The sequence below is a fragment of the Quercus lobata genome, chromosome 5, assembly GCF_001633185.2.
Source record: "Quercus lobata isolate SW786 chromosome 5, ValleyOak3.0 Primary Assembly, whole genome shotgun sequence".
In the NCBI taxonomy this organism is placed as follows: Eukaryota; Viridiplantae; Streptophyta; class Magnoliopsida; order Fagales; family Fagaceae; genus Quercus; species Quercus lobata.
The window spans coordinates 88,246,069-88,263,681 of NC_044908.1; the positions used below are offsets into that span (position 1 = coordinate 88,246,069).

The window sequence follows — 17,613 nt, forward strand, 5'->3', positions numbered from 1 at the left end:
TGTTTGAGTTGTCCTCTTCATCTCTGCTAGTACCATCCTTAAAATAAATAAATAAATAAATAAGCATTAAACATGAGTTAAAATGAAACAATTAAAGTGAATTTGTATTTGTATCAATGCTTCAATAAATAAGTACACATATTACTATATCAAATCTAATCATATAATAATATATCATAAACAACAGTAATAACTTTTTTTTTTTTAAATTTAACAACGATAATAACTTAATTTGATTACTTAAACCAGGGGCGGAGGGAGGGGGGGTCGAGAGGGGGCACTTGCCCCCCCAAGCCTTCTCAAAATTTCTCAAGCTTTAGTGATGTAAAATGCAGTAAAAGTCCCCACTTGACAGTTGACACAAAAGACAATCTATTTTTTCTTGTTATTTATATATATTAGCTTGTCAACAATTGTCAGACAATTTTACATTCACATGGCAACACTTTTTTTACATAATGGGTCCCATTTAATAGTACTCTTTTTTTGCACACTACTTTGCCAACTACGACTGAAAAAAAAAAAAAATACTGAATTGGACTTTGAAAGAAAAAATCTATGTTTATGTGTAATGTGCCTACTTTAGCGCCTCACCATTTGGTTTCCAGTTTACAATTTTTTCTCTAGTTATCAACCTTTTCAATATCAAACTTGAGTTTTTGTTATAAACTCAAATTTTAACGACAAAAAAAGGTAAAAATGTCTATATGAAATTTTAGAAGCATTCATGGCATTGAGTTGCATATAGCCGAATAGAACTTCATAAGCATATTGTTATATTCTTAATATTTTTACATTGTTTTATTTTTCCAATTTATTTTAAAGATCCAAATTACATATTTAAATTGTGTGTATTTAGTATCGATTAATTTATCTTAGATTAATTCTACCTTCAATCTTGTCTTTTAATCTTGCCCCCCCTAACTTGAAATTCTAGCTCCGCCACTGACTTAAACCACTATCAAAATTAAATATAAATTAAAATAATATAACAATTTCGAATTTATGTGCAACAGCCAATAAGGCCCTCTACACAATCCAAAGCTTGAAGTCAGGAAAAATATATCTTGGCCCTTGAAGTTAACAAAAGTGAAACTTCAAGTCCAAACCTAGCCACTAGTTACAACAGGTTCACCCAATGCAAACCTTGGCCAATACGATTAATTATTGTTACCAGTAATTTCGTCCTAAAACTAAAAGATAGGATAGGCCAAACCATCAAACAAGGATGCTTCTATGATGATCTTGCAAGAGAAAAAAAACACCAAGGCACTTCATAAACATCAAGGAGAGACCCTTAACAGTGCATGAAGACAAGGCTTCAGAGCTGTGGTTTTACTAGTAGAAACAAAACAAGAAGCAATCAATATCAGAAGTGAGAATGCTAACATGAGTAACGAGAAATCCTGTGAAAAACACGATTGCCTGCCAGTGGAAGGCTTTCTGCGTTCAGTCAATCTACGCAGAGTGAATCGGTCCCTAAGGAACCCCCGAAAGGGCTACAATCAATGTAAACATATATCGTCCAGGCAAAACATGAGCTTCAATGATACCATACATCACAAAGTTTTGTTTGGTTCTTATAAATCTTAACTGTTTTGTACCCAGAAAACAAAAACAATTATTAGTACTGCACACATAATTTTTCCTAAACAGTAACCCATATACTTACAATAAGACTCAACCCCTAAATAAAAAAGACAATACGGTTTGCATGTTCCCAGAAATGTGACTATGGTTTTGTACCCAAAAAAACAAGAAGTACTTAAAGCAATAAAGCCAATAAACATGTATGGACTAGTTTAGCAATAATAATAACTTAGTTTGATTACTTAAACCATTATCAAAATTAAATATAAATTAAAATAATATAACAATTGTGAAAATTGTAAACCACAAAACACATACGATATACAAAATTAAATACAAAACTTATACACGGCTGTCAAAACAGTAGATAGTATCATAGTCCTATTATCATTTATCAAAACTAAATATAAAATAATATAATATTATAATAGATGCAAGTTGTAAACCACAACAAACCAATGGAAAGTTGTAGAAGATCCAAGAGGCAAAAGCATAAGTTTGAGATTGTACCGTGGTAGCTGGATCTATGTTAGATTGTCGTGGTATGCCCATCGACTGCAACTTTTGTGCACACTTCTCCTCAAGCTTCTCCACAAGTTTTGCAAGTTTGGAATCCATTTCTTCTCTAAGACATGCCTCAAAATCTTCTTTTTCTTTTGTAAAATCTTCTCTACAGCATTTGCTACAACCTTTACCAAATGAAGTTAAGCCATACACATCCTTAGCCTTAATACCTATTCCCTTGCCAAGAATACGACCATGACTTGGTTCACCAATCACTTCACGAAAGATTTGATAATCATTTGTCTTAGTACCTTCAGAAACAGCTTTGGCCTTCATGGCATCCATTTTTTCCTACACACAAATAAAAACCACGTGGAAAATCAAAAAAAAAAAAAAAACTAAAGTTGATAACAAAAATTAAAAATTTGGTATAAGTTGCATACATATAATGTCTTAGCCTTATCAGTTGCCCATTCTTTGCCATCCTTCTTTGTGTGAAATTTCTTAAAGCAATCAATGGGCCTAGGCTCAGAGCCTGTCTTAAGATACTGCAATATTTATAAATAAAAAAATAAAAAAAACATTGGTAAAGTTATTAAACTATGTAAATACACAATAAAATTTAAAACTATTTGATGATAATATAATATACTATTTCATATCTCTACTTGGCCATTGGTACAAAACCTGTAGTGGAGAAAATTTCAGACTTATTTCTATTTCCTTTATTTATCAAACTTATGTCCTGCACACATAATTCACACACTAGAACATTAGTTTCTATGAAAATATTAACAAATAATGGTTAGAGAGAGAGTGAGAGAATTTATGACATGTATTTCATTTATACTCACCCCTCAATCTCCCTCCATCCATTTATCCACCATCTCTTTCCAAAAAGGTGTAGGAATGAAGGAATGACCATTCTTGTATCGATCTTCTTTCTTTTTGTACTTCTAAAAAATAGGATTTCTAATGCAAAACATCGAATCAAAATAGCGGTATTTATTCTACAAATGCCTTCTTCACTTCCTCATCTGGCTGCTTATGCTTAATGCGTTGAGCTATGTATCGAGCATATAAAGTCTCTAGCTCAGAATTTGGGTATTTTGTAAAAGTGTTCCAAGCTCCATCAAGTTTTTGGGAAAAAAGAATGGTAATCTCTCGAGTGGCTTTTGGTGTAATAATTCAATGATCTCTACTAATTTTATGCAGTGAAATTCAAGGACTTAACCTCACTGGGTGGATTGGAGGCTAGCTTAATAACCTGCATCATTTGAAACACCTATAATTGAAACTGCCTTGTTATATTTAGCTCTTATTGAAATAGTACCTGTACTATTTATTTAATTCCTTTTTTTGGTGTCTTCTTTATGGATGACAGCTACAATAACATTCAGGGTGAAATTCCATATAGCTTACCCCCCAATGCCACAAATATGTAAGATTCCTGTTTTGTAAATTGTGATTCTTATATGCTTAATTTTTTTTTCAAGTTTTTGGTGATTCTTCTACTTTTTCTTGAATGCAAAAATATGGCATTCAACTATTGAGCCAAAATATTCCGCACTCCTAACCGACCTTGAAATATCTCCGACATCTGTGAGTTACTTCTCCCCCCCCCCCCCCCCAGTGCCTATTTATTGAATTGCTTTTTTCTTTTCTTTTTTTTGATTATTTAGTCAGAAACTCTTGATTTTTTTTCTTGTAGAAATCTCAACCACAATTTGTTGTCGGGACCATGAAACACAAGGAACGAAGAACAGACACGTCCTTCTTAGCCGCCCAATGACGCAGAAAAGAACCAGAAGGCTTGCAAAGTAGCAATTCATGAACAAGGGGCAACCCAGAAAGAAGAACTATGAAGGGAAGTAACAGGGAAAACCGTCAACATGGCAGGAATGGATTCGGTTCACCTAGGAAAAATGACAAAAAGAAGAACAGCTGAGTCTGAAAAGGTAACGTTTAAAAAATCTTGAAGGAAGAGAAATTGGAAGTCAGCTCTCTAAAGGACACCCCAAAATAGAAAGTCAGCAAGAGGCTTTTAGGGAAACAGCACTAAAAGAAGTAAACTATGAGAAACGAGGAAAGGACCAGTTATCAAAGCAACTGGAACAACAGGGGCTCTGGTACTCAGGGGAGCAAAGGAGGGAGTGAGTGGTACCCTGAAACCCTAAAATGACACTATAAAAGGGCAAAGTAGCCAACATTCAAGGACATTCAACAAGAGCGAATTAGAACAGAATCATTGAGAAAGCTCTATCAAAAAAACTCAAAGAAAGTAGTAAAAGAAAGAGGAATATCACCCGGTATCCCAAAACAACCACTATAGAGTATACTTGGATTCAAAGGGATTCAAACTTTACAAATATTAGAGGCTTAGATAAGCCATCTAAGTCTATAATTTTTGAGCTTATTTGGACCTTGTGATACGCCTCAATGAGTACATTGTAATTTACAACTAATAAAAGTAATGAAACATTTCACAATGATTTAAGGATCCCGAACAATTATTTCGTCTCTCTCTTTATTACATTGTTCCTTTACTGTTCTTGTTGTTCAATACATATATATTCTGCCTGCTAGTATGTACATATTGTAGGATTCTTACTCTGTGCACCACTTGGATCGTAAACAGCCCATTTAGCTATGGTGAACCAAGCCCAATTCCTTTAAATAAACAACTCCAGGCCCAGGGTCCTTGCTTCAATTTGGGCCTGGACATTGTCAAGAAAGGACCCTCACATAGTCTTTCCTTCCATACAAAGGAAACCCAAATTAAATTTTCATTTTCAACTAGGAAACCTAATTAACTTTCCAAGTCACAATTGGAATTTGAGGCAATTTCTAACAAAAAAAAATCTATAATTGTTTGTTATTACTTATTACAAGTGATGAATTTCGGTAATCAATTTAATTGGAATCTTAATAAGAAATTCTTATTTACAAGATTTGTGATTTATTGTCTTCAAATAATTTTTATATAATATACATATAAAAAAAAAAAAAAAAAAACTCAAACCCACAAGATTATAAACACCAAGACTACTTCAGTTTAGTTCCTCTATATTTGATAGCTAAAATTATGAATATGTACAATCCTTTTATGAAGGACATTTTATATTACCCTTTACTCATAATAAGTAATAGCAGTGTATCGTATATGTTAAAGTGATTTCAAAAGTACGTAAATTGCTTGGGTTAGAGGAAAAATTATGTAGAAGCAGATGACTTATAAGATAACATTTCCGAAATGTTAATAATTATTAATCTTCTCCAGGTAACTGTATGTAAAGCTTGCTTAATATCTACTAGCCTTATCACACGCGCTTTGGCGCGCGATAAGAATTTTTTTTTTTTTTTTTAGTGGTCGGAGCAAAAAAAAAGAAATTTGTGTTTTTTTATTTTAATGCCCTTCAACTTTGTACAATTGTGTCTGTTTCTATAGCCTAAAAGCACGGTCCCGTCGCCCATGCACGTTTTTGTAGGGAAACACTTTTTTTGGAAGAGAAGGCACATTAGCCATGGCCAATGACTTCTTTACTTGCAAAGGTGCATAATTCATAGGCATTTTGCCTAGTACTGCATTGATATAAAAAATAATAATGATATTGCTCGTTTTATATTTAACAAATTAACAACATCAAATGCTATGCTTCCATTTTTATATAATAAATATATAAATTGTGCATGATCATAATAAATAATGGATTAATGGTTTCATTATTGGTCCATCACTATCAGTTGGTGGCTGCAATACAACAACAGGCAACATCCCCACCGAGGACCCTACTCACTAGTAGGTAGAAATCACACACATCTAACTAGTCAATCAGTAACTCTACTTTTGTGCAGATCAATTAATATTATATATATATATAAGTGAGACCCCCCCCCCCCCTCCCCCTCATCTTTTGATTGTCCTCTTCCCTAGTTTGTTCTTACATGATCATTTATTTGGTATCAAAGATTTTCAACAAAGTTGTTTGTTGTCGCTACAAAATTTCATAATTTTCCTTCAATCATGCTTAGTCGAATTGTAACGACTCTAACTAGTCAATTAGTAACTTTGTGCAGATCAATTGTTATCATATGTATAGGAGACCCCGGGACCCCCATCTTTTGATTGTCTTCTTCCCTTGTTTGTTCTCACATGATCATTTATTTTTTATAAGAATGTGATCATTTATTTTCAAACAAGTTGTTTGTTGTCCCTACACAATTTTCCTTCAATCATGCTTAGTGGAATTATAAGGACCCTTACATAATTTTCCTTCAATCATGCTTAGTAGAATTATAACAACCCCACCCAATTGTGTAAATACTTTATTTTCAAACAAGTTGTGTTATGTATAGGAAACCCTAAGACCCCCATCTTTTGATTGTCTTCCTCCTTTGTTTGTTCTCACATGATCATTATTTTCAAACAAGTTGTTTGTTGTCCCTACACAATTTTCCTTCAATTCATGCTTAGTGGAATTTACACAATTTTCCTTCAATCATGCTTAGTGAAATTATAACAACCCCACACAATTGTGTAAATATTGATATTGTCTACTTTGGTGAAATGTTTTCAATTTTTGCAATTGTGGACTTCTGTCACATACTTTTGAAGGTGGTGTACCTTGGTGAAATGTTTTCAATTTTTGCAATTGTGGACTTCTGTCACATACTTTTGAAGTTTGGTCACACCACCTGTCTTTTTTTAAATTTTTTTTAGGGAATTTTTTTTTTTTAAATTATTCATTCTTGTGGAAAGTAGAAGATAAATTTTTAATTTTAATTTTTTTTATATATCTTAATTCTTAAGTGGGGAAGGAATATTCAAACTCTAAGACTCTCAATTGATATATTAAAAAGCATGAATTGACTTAAAAATTATTGACAAATAAATTAATTTAGAGTTGATCATAAAAGACCACTTTAAGAGAAGAGTTCTCATACTGTCATAACAAAATTTTATAGCATTTTTATAGCATGTGAAGTGTCAATCTACCATAGATGAATATAAAATAAAATAAGATTATATTGAGATACACCACAACTCAATTAAGATTATATTGAATAAGAAATATGTGTTTGTTTTTGTTTAAGAAATACAGTAAATAAATTCAATTAAGAATTCAACTTCCATTAAAAAATAGATAAAGTTTAGCTATAAAATTGATTTTAGTCTAAGATCACAACTTTATTCAATATTTTTTTATTGGAGGTAAATTTTGACAAATCCACTATTGGATTACATTTTATTCTTATATCCTCCATGCTTGCAAAATTTCTAGAAAATTAAAGTACAATAGCCATATCATCAGTGAATTGTTTAAATTACAAGTTTTTGTAATTTAAAATTATGCATGAAATATAAGCTTATAGATCACATAGTAAATAATATTTGATTGACACGAAATTTGACATGTGTAAAGGACATACATAAATATGTAGTGAAGAACATGCAATTTAACAGTTTGATTTTTAAAATATGTAGTGACGTTTATTTTATTGAGTAAAATGGTACTATAACTAATTTTGAAACTAAATTTTGTCCTTAATAAATGCATAGTGTGGAGTCTTTTGTATTTTCCTAGTAATAAAATATATTAAAGCCGTTCCATGTGCCTTGTTCCCATGTAAACGTTAATAATATCCATGATATTTAAAAATGCTCTAAGCCTCTAAGACATTACCACGTGTCATAATTTTAATTAATCACGTTGATGCATTGACGTCGCCAGTTGGTTATAAAAAGCTGAGTAGGAGATATGAAGAAACACAACCGCATTTGCTAATTGAGCTCTTTCAGTTGTAGCAAATATAAATCACTTTCTGTTTCTTCATCTTGTGTAGTCCATTAATCCAACTTAAGTACTTTCAGTCTCCAACTATGAATGAGTTAATTACTGATCTACTTCCCGATATCTTGAAGAAGTTGGCTTCAGTGGCTGTAGAAGAGATAAAGTTGCTAGTTGGCGTTGATGAAGAAGTCGAAAATCTTCAAAAGAAACTCGCAAAGGTCCAGGCAATGCTCAACAAGGCTGAGGAAAGACAACAGACGGACGAAATTGTGAAGATTTGGTATGATGAGCTGAAAGACGCGTCCTACATGGTGGATGACGTGGTGGACAGCTGGAATACTGCAAAGATCAAATTAAAAATTCAGGAAAAAGAAGAAAATGCGGAAGCTGATTCTACTCCCCTAATGGAGAAGGTATGCTCATTCTTCCCCTGTCTATCATGTTTCCATCACGTTGATAATCTTCCACTGCGTCATGATGTTGGTAACAAGATAAAAGAACTGAATCAGACATTAGATGAGATTCTCAATGATAGACAGACACTAGGGATTGACTTTAATACTCATACTGAAGTACTTGAGCAATCAACAACTACCTCACTAGATGTTGATGTGTCCAGTATAATTGGTCGTGATGACTATAGTAATAAACTACTGGAAAGCCTTTTACCAGGGGGTGTGGGTAGTCAAGAAGAAGAAAGAAATCTCCGTGTCATCTCCTTAGTTGGCATGGGAGGTATTGGGAAATCAACTCTTGCCCAACTAGCCTACAATCATGAGAATGTGAAATCCCATTTTCCGATAAGAATGTGGGTTTGTGTTTCTAAGCCTTTCAATAAGTGCAAGGTTGCCAAAGCAATCATTCAAGAGGTTGATTCTAAACATGAATCCCTCAATAAAGTTACTGAATTTCAAACTCTACTTAATGAAATTCGCAGACTCATAAATGAAAAGAAGTTCTTTCTTGTCTTAGATGATGTCTGGGAGTCCAAAAAGTGGGAGCCTTTCAAAAATGCACTGAATTGTGGTGCTCAGGGTAGTAGAATTCTAGTCACAACACGTAACGAAGAAGTTGCGCGTATGATGTTTGATGGTGCCAAACCGGACATAATCAATTTGGGAAAATTGTCTGATGATAACTGTTGGTTGGTGATTAGTAAAATAGCTTTTTATGATGTGGATAAATTGCCACATGAGGATCTAAAAATATTGGGCAAAAAACTAGCAAGTAAGTGTAAAGGCTTGCCACTTGCTGCAAAGACTCTAGGGAGTCACATGCGTGGCAATTTAAGTATAAAAAAATGGGAGGAGGTTTTGCATAGTAAGTGGTGGGAATTAGAAGATATTGAAGAAGGTACTTTGGCACCGTTGTTGTTGAGTTATCATGAATTGCCCCCAGTGGAGAAACAATGTTTTTTATATTGTGCTGTTTTTCCGAAAGATTATTCCTTCAATAGATTTGAGTTAGTCATTCATTGGATGGCACAAGGATATATTAACTCAAAAGATGATAGGGAAATAGAAGCCAAAGGAGAAAAATACTTTGACAATTTAGCCATGCTCTCTTTTTTCCAAGATTTTGTGAAAGATGAGAGTGATGGTAGAATTGTAAGTTGTAAAATGCATGATATTGTGCATGCCTTTGCCCAATCAATGACAAAAGATGTATGCTTCACAATTGAAGGTGATGAAGAGGTTAAGATAGACTTTAAAAGGGCTCGACTGTTGTCATTAATGGTTAAAGAAACATTTCCTAAGTCTGTCTATGAAGCGAAAAATTTACGCTTTCTCAATTTAGATTTTATGTCTTCTCAGATTTTCCAACTCAAGTTATTCGACAATTTGACATGTCTACGTACACTACATTTGGAAGGTCAATCCATTCTCGGGCTTCCAAATGAGGTGGAAAAATTGAAACATTTAAGATTACTAAAGTTATCTTGTGAAAAGATAGAAGAATTGCCTGAAAGTATATGCAATTTATGTAATTTACAAAGTTTGGATGTTAGTCGCTGTAGGAGACTTGGGAAATTACCACAGGGGATAGGTAAACTAATTAATTTAAGACACCTCCTTCTTGGTGAATATCATAGTCATATAAGAATAAAATCGTTTCCAAAGGGAATTGGGAGATTAACTTGTCTTAAAACATTAGGATACTTTCCTGTAGGTAAGGGTGAAGAAATATGTAAACTGGGAGAATTAGAACATTTGAACCACATTCAAGGGAAACTTCAAATATGCAGGTTGAGTAATGTGGTAGATTTTGGTGCGATCGAGAATACATTGAAGAAGAAGAACCACCTCCGTGATTTGTGGCTACGTTTTAACACATTAGAGGAAGAGACAGAGGAAGAGGAAGAGACAGAGGAAGAAGGAAGAAGAAAAATGGAGAAAGATGTAGCCATTCTAAATGCCTTAGAGCCACCTCCCTACTTGAAAGCTTTAGAAATTTGTTTTTATAAGGGCACCACAATGTATCCTAATTGGATGATGTCCAAATTGACCTATTTGAAAAGCCTTATTCTCGACCATTGCCCAAACCTAGAGCAGTTGCCTCCTTTGGGGAAGCTGCTATTGCTCGAAAAATTTGAAATATGGAACGCTCCAATGATTCGAAAGGGAGATGAATTTTTGGGAATAGACATAAAAGAAGAAGAATTATCAGAATCATCCAAAAACAATAACAACAAAGACATCATCATATTCCCAAACCTTAAATCTCTCTTTTTCTATAGATTGGATGAGTGGGAAGAATGGAGTGGGATGGGAGGAACAATAGAAGAAGAAGAAGAAGAAAAAGATAATAGTGCTAATGCTTTTGTTACTAATAATACTCCAAAAATAATGCCACGTCTTCATTCCTTGCAAATTTGGGACTGCGGCAATCTAAGGTCTCTGCCAGACTACCTGCGTAATACTCCATTACTACAGGAATTGTATATCTCTGGATGTCCAATTCTCGCGCAGCGTTGCGAAAGAGGGATAGGAGATTACTGGCCCAACATTTCTCACATTCCAAACATCCAAATTGATGGTGATTACGTGCAAAGAGACGGTCAACTTCCAGACAGCATTGATTGATTCAGAGGTAACTCTTCTTTTCTTGCAAAACTATCCTATCATTCTATATGTTTGGGTTGTGATCCTTGTTTCTCTAATCTCTCAGTGGTATGGTATGGGTTCTATTATATTTTATTTTTCTTGTTTAATATTATTATAATATGGGTCATTGTGGGTTTTGTTCATTTTGGGTTATTTTAACTAATCTGACATAGCTGCTATGCTTTTCATTGGGACACGATTGAGGACAGTAATGATTCTGACTCCGACGACGATTCCGACTAGGAAGCCCCCAAAGCCGCAAACGCCGAAGACTCATCCATTCGCACCTTCACCACAGCTCGCCTCGACGCCGCCAACGCGGGTGGAGGCTCCGGTTCGGCTCGGCTCGGCTCGCAACACGAAGATCAAGACGGAGAATCTGAGCTCCTCCTCCACGGTTAAGATCGAGGATTCGGATGGCACGAAGGACGGTGGGGCCCAGGGGACCGGTCCGGCGGATCCCACAGCTCCGGCCGGGAGCTCGGTGCCTGCAATCGTTGTTAAAGAAGACGCCACGAAGATCTTCACTGAGAACATTCAGATCAGTTGAGCTTATAGCGCCAGAGAAGAAAGTTTGAAGAGAGAGGTAAGTCTCTCTCTCTCTCTGTCTGTGTCAAATTTTGAATCTTTGTATGGGTTCTATTATATTTTATTTTTCTTGTTCATTTTTTTGTTTAATATTATTATATGGGTCATTGTGGGTTTTGTTCATTTTGGGTTATTTAAACTAATCTGACATGGCTGGTATGCTTTTCTTTTGGACATGCATGTAGATGCATGATGATGCTGTTGAGGTGGACAAGATTGAGGACAGTAATCATGAGGAAGATGATGAGGCTTGGTTTGAGGCGGAAGAACAATTGGAAGTAAACATTGATGAAGGGGATTTTAAATCTGGGCAGTTGACACGCACAGAAGAAGACAGATACATTATGATGAGACTGGGTAGTAAGAGCGTGGTGTTGAAGAAGACAATGAAGAGGAGGTCAGAATCCCTTTTAAATTGCTCAATCATTACCTTTAAATCTATGTTTATATTGCTACTTTATGCCTCTTACTTCTAGTTACCTTTAATATTTCTATCTTGGATTAATTGCTCGAATTCCATTGTGTGTTTAGATTAGTGATTATACTAGATAAAACTATGTTAACTTTTTATTGATTGATTTCAATAAATTTTTGTGTGTGCATGTGTGGGATCATTAATTTTTAGCTACAAGTAGAGTTTTTTCAAATGATGATGGCGAGAGCAGAGAGAGATATAAAGCCTCTGTTTATGAAAATCTCTCCAAGTTTTTTCCTAATATAAGATGTTCTTCTTGTGATATCTTTTTGTTCTTGATTTCAATTCCGTGTTTTTATTGGCTTTCTTGTTATTTGAGCTATATATTATTTGTTATTTTTTCTTTGATTTATTACTAATTCATGTGATTAATCTTAACCATCTTGATAAAAATATGTTTTTGCATTTGCCATTTTGGTGAAATAAAAAAATTAAACCCTAAATACATTCCTACTATTCCATGTCAATGTCAATATTGTCTCCCTTATTCAGGTGATTCAGGTTGAACCCGTACCACTTTTCTCCTTGCTATTCTTTACTTTTATCTCAAACAAACTTAAGCGTCTTTAAATGATCATCATTGTTCAATCCAGGATGCTGGCTGGGGTACACCCATTAAGTAATTATGCTGCCCAGGTCAATTATGTTCTCACTGACTTTATTCTTTTTGAAGTGTTTCTCTGTGCATTAATTCTTCTTGGTCAAATCTGCCAATTTTAAAGAGAATCAATCTTTCTTGAATTAGCTTCATCAAATTTTTGTAGGTTAGAAAATTTCATGAAAGATTCATAGCAATGTACATTTCCCTTGTTAGCTGAGATGTGGAGTGTTGCTTGATTGTGGAGTCACCATTTTATCTTGAAGGAGCTCGTGGACTGTTTGAATTTATTGTGAAAAGACAAAGAAAATGGGCACATGGCTATAGTAATTGTTGAAGTTACGAAACTTCTTCTTGAAATAATGCAGTCAAAAGACTAGCTGGACATCAGTATGTGGATATCTCAGGGGTTTTAGGTATGGATGCTAGGATGTAAGTCTTGCTTTGGAGTTAACTGTGTTGTTTGCCATGCCTGGAAATTGTGAACATCTCAGTTTTGAAATATAGTAAAGAAAGAACTTGGAGAGGATTATTTGTGGAGCGACTAATTCTAACTTTAAGGGCTGCCTATTATTTCCTTCATTTTGCTTTCTGACATGGTGCTAGAGATGTTAATGTAATTTCAACTGCTTGAGCTGCCCCTTTTCAGTTTAGCAAATGGTAAACGTAGCACTAGAACATGAAAGTTCCTTCATTTAGGAACTGTCAGTCTCTATACAATTTACATTTTTTTTTTCTCCAATGAAACCTTTAAGGTCCCTAACACTTGTTTTAGTTGTGTAGCAGATTGAGTTATTTTTTGCTTTCTTGATTTGATAAATAACGATTTTGGTGCATTATGACAAACATGGTCAGAGCAGGGGTTACGCAATGATATAAAAGTTATTTTTGGGTGCTAAGATTTAAAAAAAAAAAAAAAAAGCTAAAAATAATATAACAGCACAACATTGTGTAGCAGATTGAGTTATTTTATTATTTCTTGATTTGATAAATAATGATTTTGGTGCATTGGGGAGAACATGGTCAGAGCAGAGATTACGCTATGATATAAAAGTTGTTTTTGGGTGTTAAGATTTAAAAAAAGAAAAAGAAAAAAAGTTAATGGAAAATCCCCACACATTATCGTGAGCTGAAAATAATATAAAAGCAAGGTGTTGAGAGTAGTTTGTAAAAAATTAGTATATCATTTATTGTAATATGATTTATTTAGCAAGTTGGTTTGGTGGGGTGCCTATCGGGAAAGGTGTTCAACATGAAGTAAAGGGGGAACCACCTGTAACCTGAGCAATTAATTTTGTATTGGTCTTTGTGGAGTTTCTTTATTTTGGATATTTTGAATAATGTGACATATAAATCTTATGCTTTTCTTTTAGGCATGCACGTGGATTGATGATGATCAAGACAATGAATCTGGGCAAGAAATCAATGACAAAGATTTTGAGGTTGAGGTATACAAGATTGAGGCTAGTAGTGATGAAGAAGATGGGACTAAGCATGAGGACTTATCAAAAAAGAAGATTGGACTAAGTATAAGGCGGATGTAGAAGTGGAAGTAGACAAGATTTAGCGAGTTGACCAGTACAGAACGATTGACATACACAAAAGTAGACAGATACATATTATGAGCTTGGGTAGTAAGGGCAAGGTGTTGAAGAGGACAGAGGCTTTAAAGATGAAGGATGAGGTGAAATTCCTTGATTACTTGCATGATCATCATTTTCAATCTGTGATTATTGCTACTTTGTGCCACCTATTATTTCCGGTTACCTTTAATATTTCTATCTTGGATCAATTTTCTGAATCCCATTGTGTTTAGATTAATGATTATAGTTGTTAAAACTATATTATAATTTTATTGATTGGTTTTATTGAATTATTGCACGTTTGTGTGTAAGTGATCATGAAGTTTAGTTACAAGTAGAGTTTTTATAAATGATGATAGTGAGAGATATAAAGCCTCTGTTTTTGAAGTTTGGGGTGACTTTAACTATCCCTTTTTTGAGGATTTATTTGACTCTCACCTTAGAACCAGAACGATCAATCCCTCCCTGCTGCCTTCCTTGCCACTCTTTGGGTTTGTGTTCTTTCCTTGATAGAGATATGATCATTATAAAATAGAGATGAAAATGATTTCCAGTCATGATTTTTTTAACGCCCTGTTTGATGCAGGAAATTAGGAGGTGTAGGCTTGCAGTTGCAACGGTAGGAATACTGAAGACAACTGACAATGACATTCCAATACTCCTCAAGGCATACACAACTCTAAAATCTGATGCTCATGCATATCTCCTGATACAAAACCATGATTTGATATTGAGCCTCTTATATTGGATGTCGTCCTCTTCCTAGTGTGAGATATAAATTATCCTTTGGTTGCAACACTACTATTCGAAGTCTCAAGAAATACAACATGCAACCCATGTTCAATCATAATGTATTAAGAATGGTACCTGTGTTGTCAAGTTAATGGGCTACTACAGTGGTAAGCTTCATTCATCTAAATTGCTATTTTAACTTAACAAAGAGTTAACACTTGAGAAATTATTGGATTGATCTGAACATGTACTTCCTGTTGAAAAGAAAGTTCCTGATGGTTGGATTGTAATCTTGTATTGATTGTGAATCTTAAGCAATTAATTATGAGTCAGAGCATTGGTTCTCTATGTTGTGGTCATGTGGAGTTAAGATTTGAGTTTTTTGATATCTCTAAGTTCAAGTGGACTGGGCTAAGTGATATTAATAAGTTTCTACACAATGATAATTTGTGTAGAAGATTACTCTTCTCTGTAGGAAATATGGAGGACTACCCCCAAAGTTGTTTTGGCTGGACTTCTAAAATCATTGACAATGTCACTTCAATTGGAACTCTGGTGCTCTCTATGCTTCAAATGATTGTGAACTAAGTCATATCTAGTTCATCTTAAGATACTCTCAATCTAGTTGTCACTTATGATTCAGATCAAAGACAAGTCCTCTGGATTTTACAAATAGCAAAAGATTAACACAAACCGCTTGCAATGGATGAGGAAGAAAGATCAAGATCAATCTCAAAGAGAAACCCATCTGGGGGATCACAGTCACAGATTAACACTACCAGTCATGGTACATGATCTACTTTTCCCTAAACAACTTGTGTTTTGTTCATTCAATTGACAAATGCATCCTTATTTTCTATTCATTTTGATATTTGTTAATGTAGATCATTCGGAATAATATTAGGTAAATGCATTCTGCATAAATTTGACTTCGCTTATTAATTTATGTTTTAACATTACATCAATATGGGCCTTGTGGATTTTCTTGATTTTTTGTATTTAGGCCAATCTGACATAACTCATTATTTGCTATTCTTTAAGGATTTTGGGTATCAATAAGATGAGAACCAGAGTTTTTAATAACAATGTTGATAGAAGAGAAATTTAAAAGCCTCTATTCTTGTGGATGTTTAAGGTGGTTTGGCTCTCTCTTTTTTGCTTCATTTCTCCACCCTTGTCTCAGAATCAAAACAATTAAACCCCCCTGCCATATACATCTCCAAACTCTTCAGGTATGTGTTTTTTCTTATTCCAAATCTTCTTATTTTTATTGATCTGTTTCTGCTTTCAAGTTCATGTTTTCATCATACCCTGCATTTTACTTGATCAGTGGAGAACTTAAATGGTGGAAGCCCTCTGGAATGGGTTAATTCATTGCACTGTTTCTGTTGCAGTTGAATAATATTTAAGTTGTTGGATCTCAAAGCCCATTCAAATTTTAAATTTATATATTCTAATTTCACTGTATAGTTATTGTTAACTATATATAGTATTTCTGTTAGAATAATCACAATCAATCTTTTAATCTTATTAGTTGTCACTTCAATTTTTTAAAATGAAAATTATAATGTTCAAATGGAGTGAACGCTGATTCTTTTTTAATTTCTCTTATTTTTGTGATATCGTTTTAATAGTATTGATGAAATTGCTTTGTTTGGTTGTTGATGAATGGGTTGTTTTTTCACATATGAATTAACTGAATGATTATCCCAAACCTGCTTGGTAAAATAATCCTGTCAAATGAACTTCATTATTTGTATTGTTAAATGTGAACTGAAATTTTTTTTGAAATTGGAAATCTATTTCCTCTCACTTTCCCTTCTATTCAATAATGTTGATGCATGATGTATATATAAACTAATCTCAGAGACTGTTGCAAAGTATAATCTGTTAGTCAAGGAATCATGAATAAAGTTTATTGGAGGATTTTCATTATATGCATGTCCTGATTCTTTAATGACCCACCTAAGTTTACATTTTTACTAAAAAAAAAATCATATTTGCACATCACCTACCAACTAAAGCAATTGTATATTGTTGTCAGAAATCTCCTTATTTGACTTTTCATTTTTGAGCATACGGTTAAGACTTGATGGCTTCAGCATATAATATGAGTGACATATTAACTTTGGTGTAATTGAGAGCCCCACCCCCTAAAGAAATCTTTAGTGGTACAGAAAACCACAATAGAGAGATTCTGATAACTTTCAAAATTATATTAGTGACTTCCAAGCTCGCACCACAATTTCTTTGTGCCCAGGTGCAATGAAATTGTGAGATTGTCTATAACACCTTGCTAGTACTCACTACTCAAAATCTATAACACTTAAAGCCTTCTAGTATTTAAATTCTTTAACACTACATGGGAAAATTTGTAGGGAAGGTTTTGGTGTTTGGGAGTGGCATTTTCTAGGTGGTGATTTGACCTTTACAAGCCAGCCTACTATAAAGCAGCAAGCAGATTGTTCGAAACTAGTCCAAAAGTATTGAGAAAAGATGTGTTGGCCAAGGATGAAGCAGAAAGTCAGAAACCTCATTGGCTATTAATGGTGCTATAAAGTTTTTCCTTTAATATTTAAATCTTTCATTTGTAACTTTTTTCACTAGTTCTTTTTGGTCTTGTTCTCTTTAATATTTTGAAAATTAA

At 34.0% G+C, this 17,613-nt stretch overlaps 3 protein-coding genes across 4 annotated transcripts in view; all 3 read left to right on the forward strand.

Moving 5' to 3' along the window:
• Positions 1 to 17,613, forward strand: part of LOC115991875 (putative disease resistance protein RGA3) — a 75,278-nt gene that overhangs the window by 54,704 nt on the left and 2,961 nt on the right. The window lies entirely within an intron of this gene.
• Positions 7,976 to 10,874, forward strand: LOC115991416 (putative disease resistance protein RGA3). Its single transcript, XM_031115110.1, has 3 exons — positions 7,976 to 9,932; positions 10,056 to 10,362; positions 10,820 to 10,874. Exons 1-3 carry the CDS (start codon positions 7,976 to 7,978, stop codon positions 10,872 to 10,874), a joined length of 2,319 nt encoding a protein of 772 aa, XP_030970970.1.
• LOC115991417 lies at positions 9,894 to 12,054 on the forward strand. Its single transcript, XM_031115111.1, has 2 exons — positions 9,894 to 10,976; positions 11,764 to 12,054. Exons 1-2 carry the CDS (start codon positions 10,920 to 10,922, stop codon positions 12,052 to 12,054), a joined length of 348 nt encoding a protein of 115 aa, XP_030970971.1. The 5' UTR covers positions 9,894 to 10,919.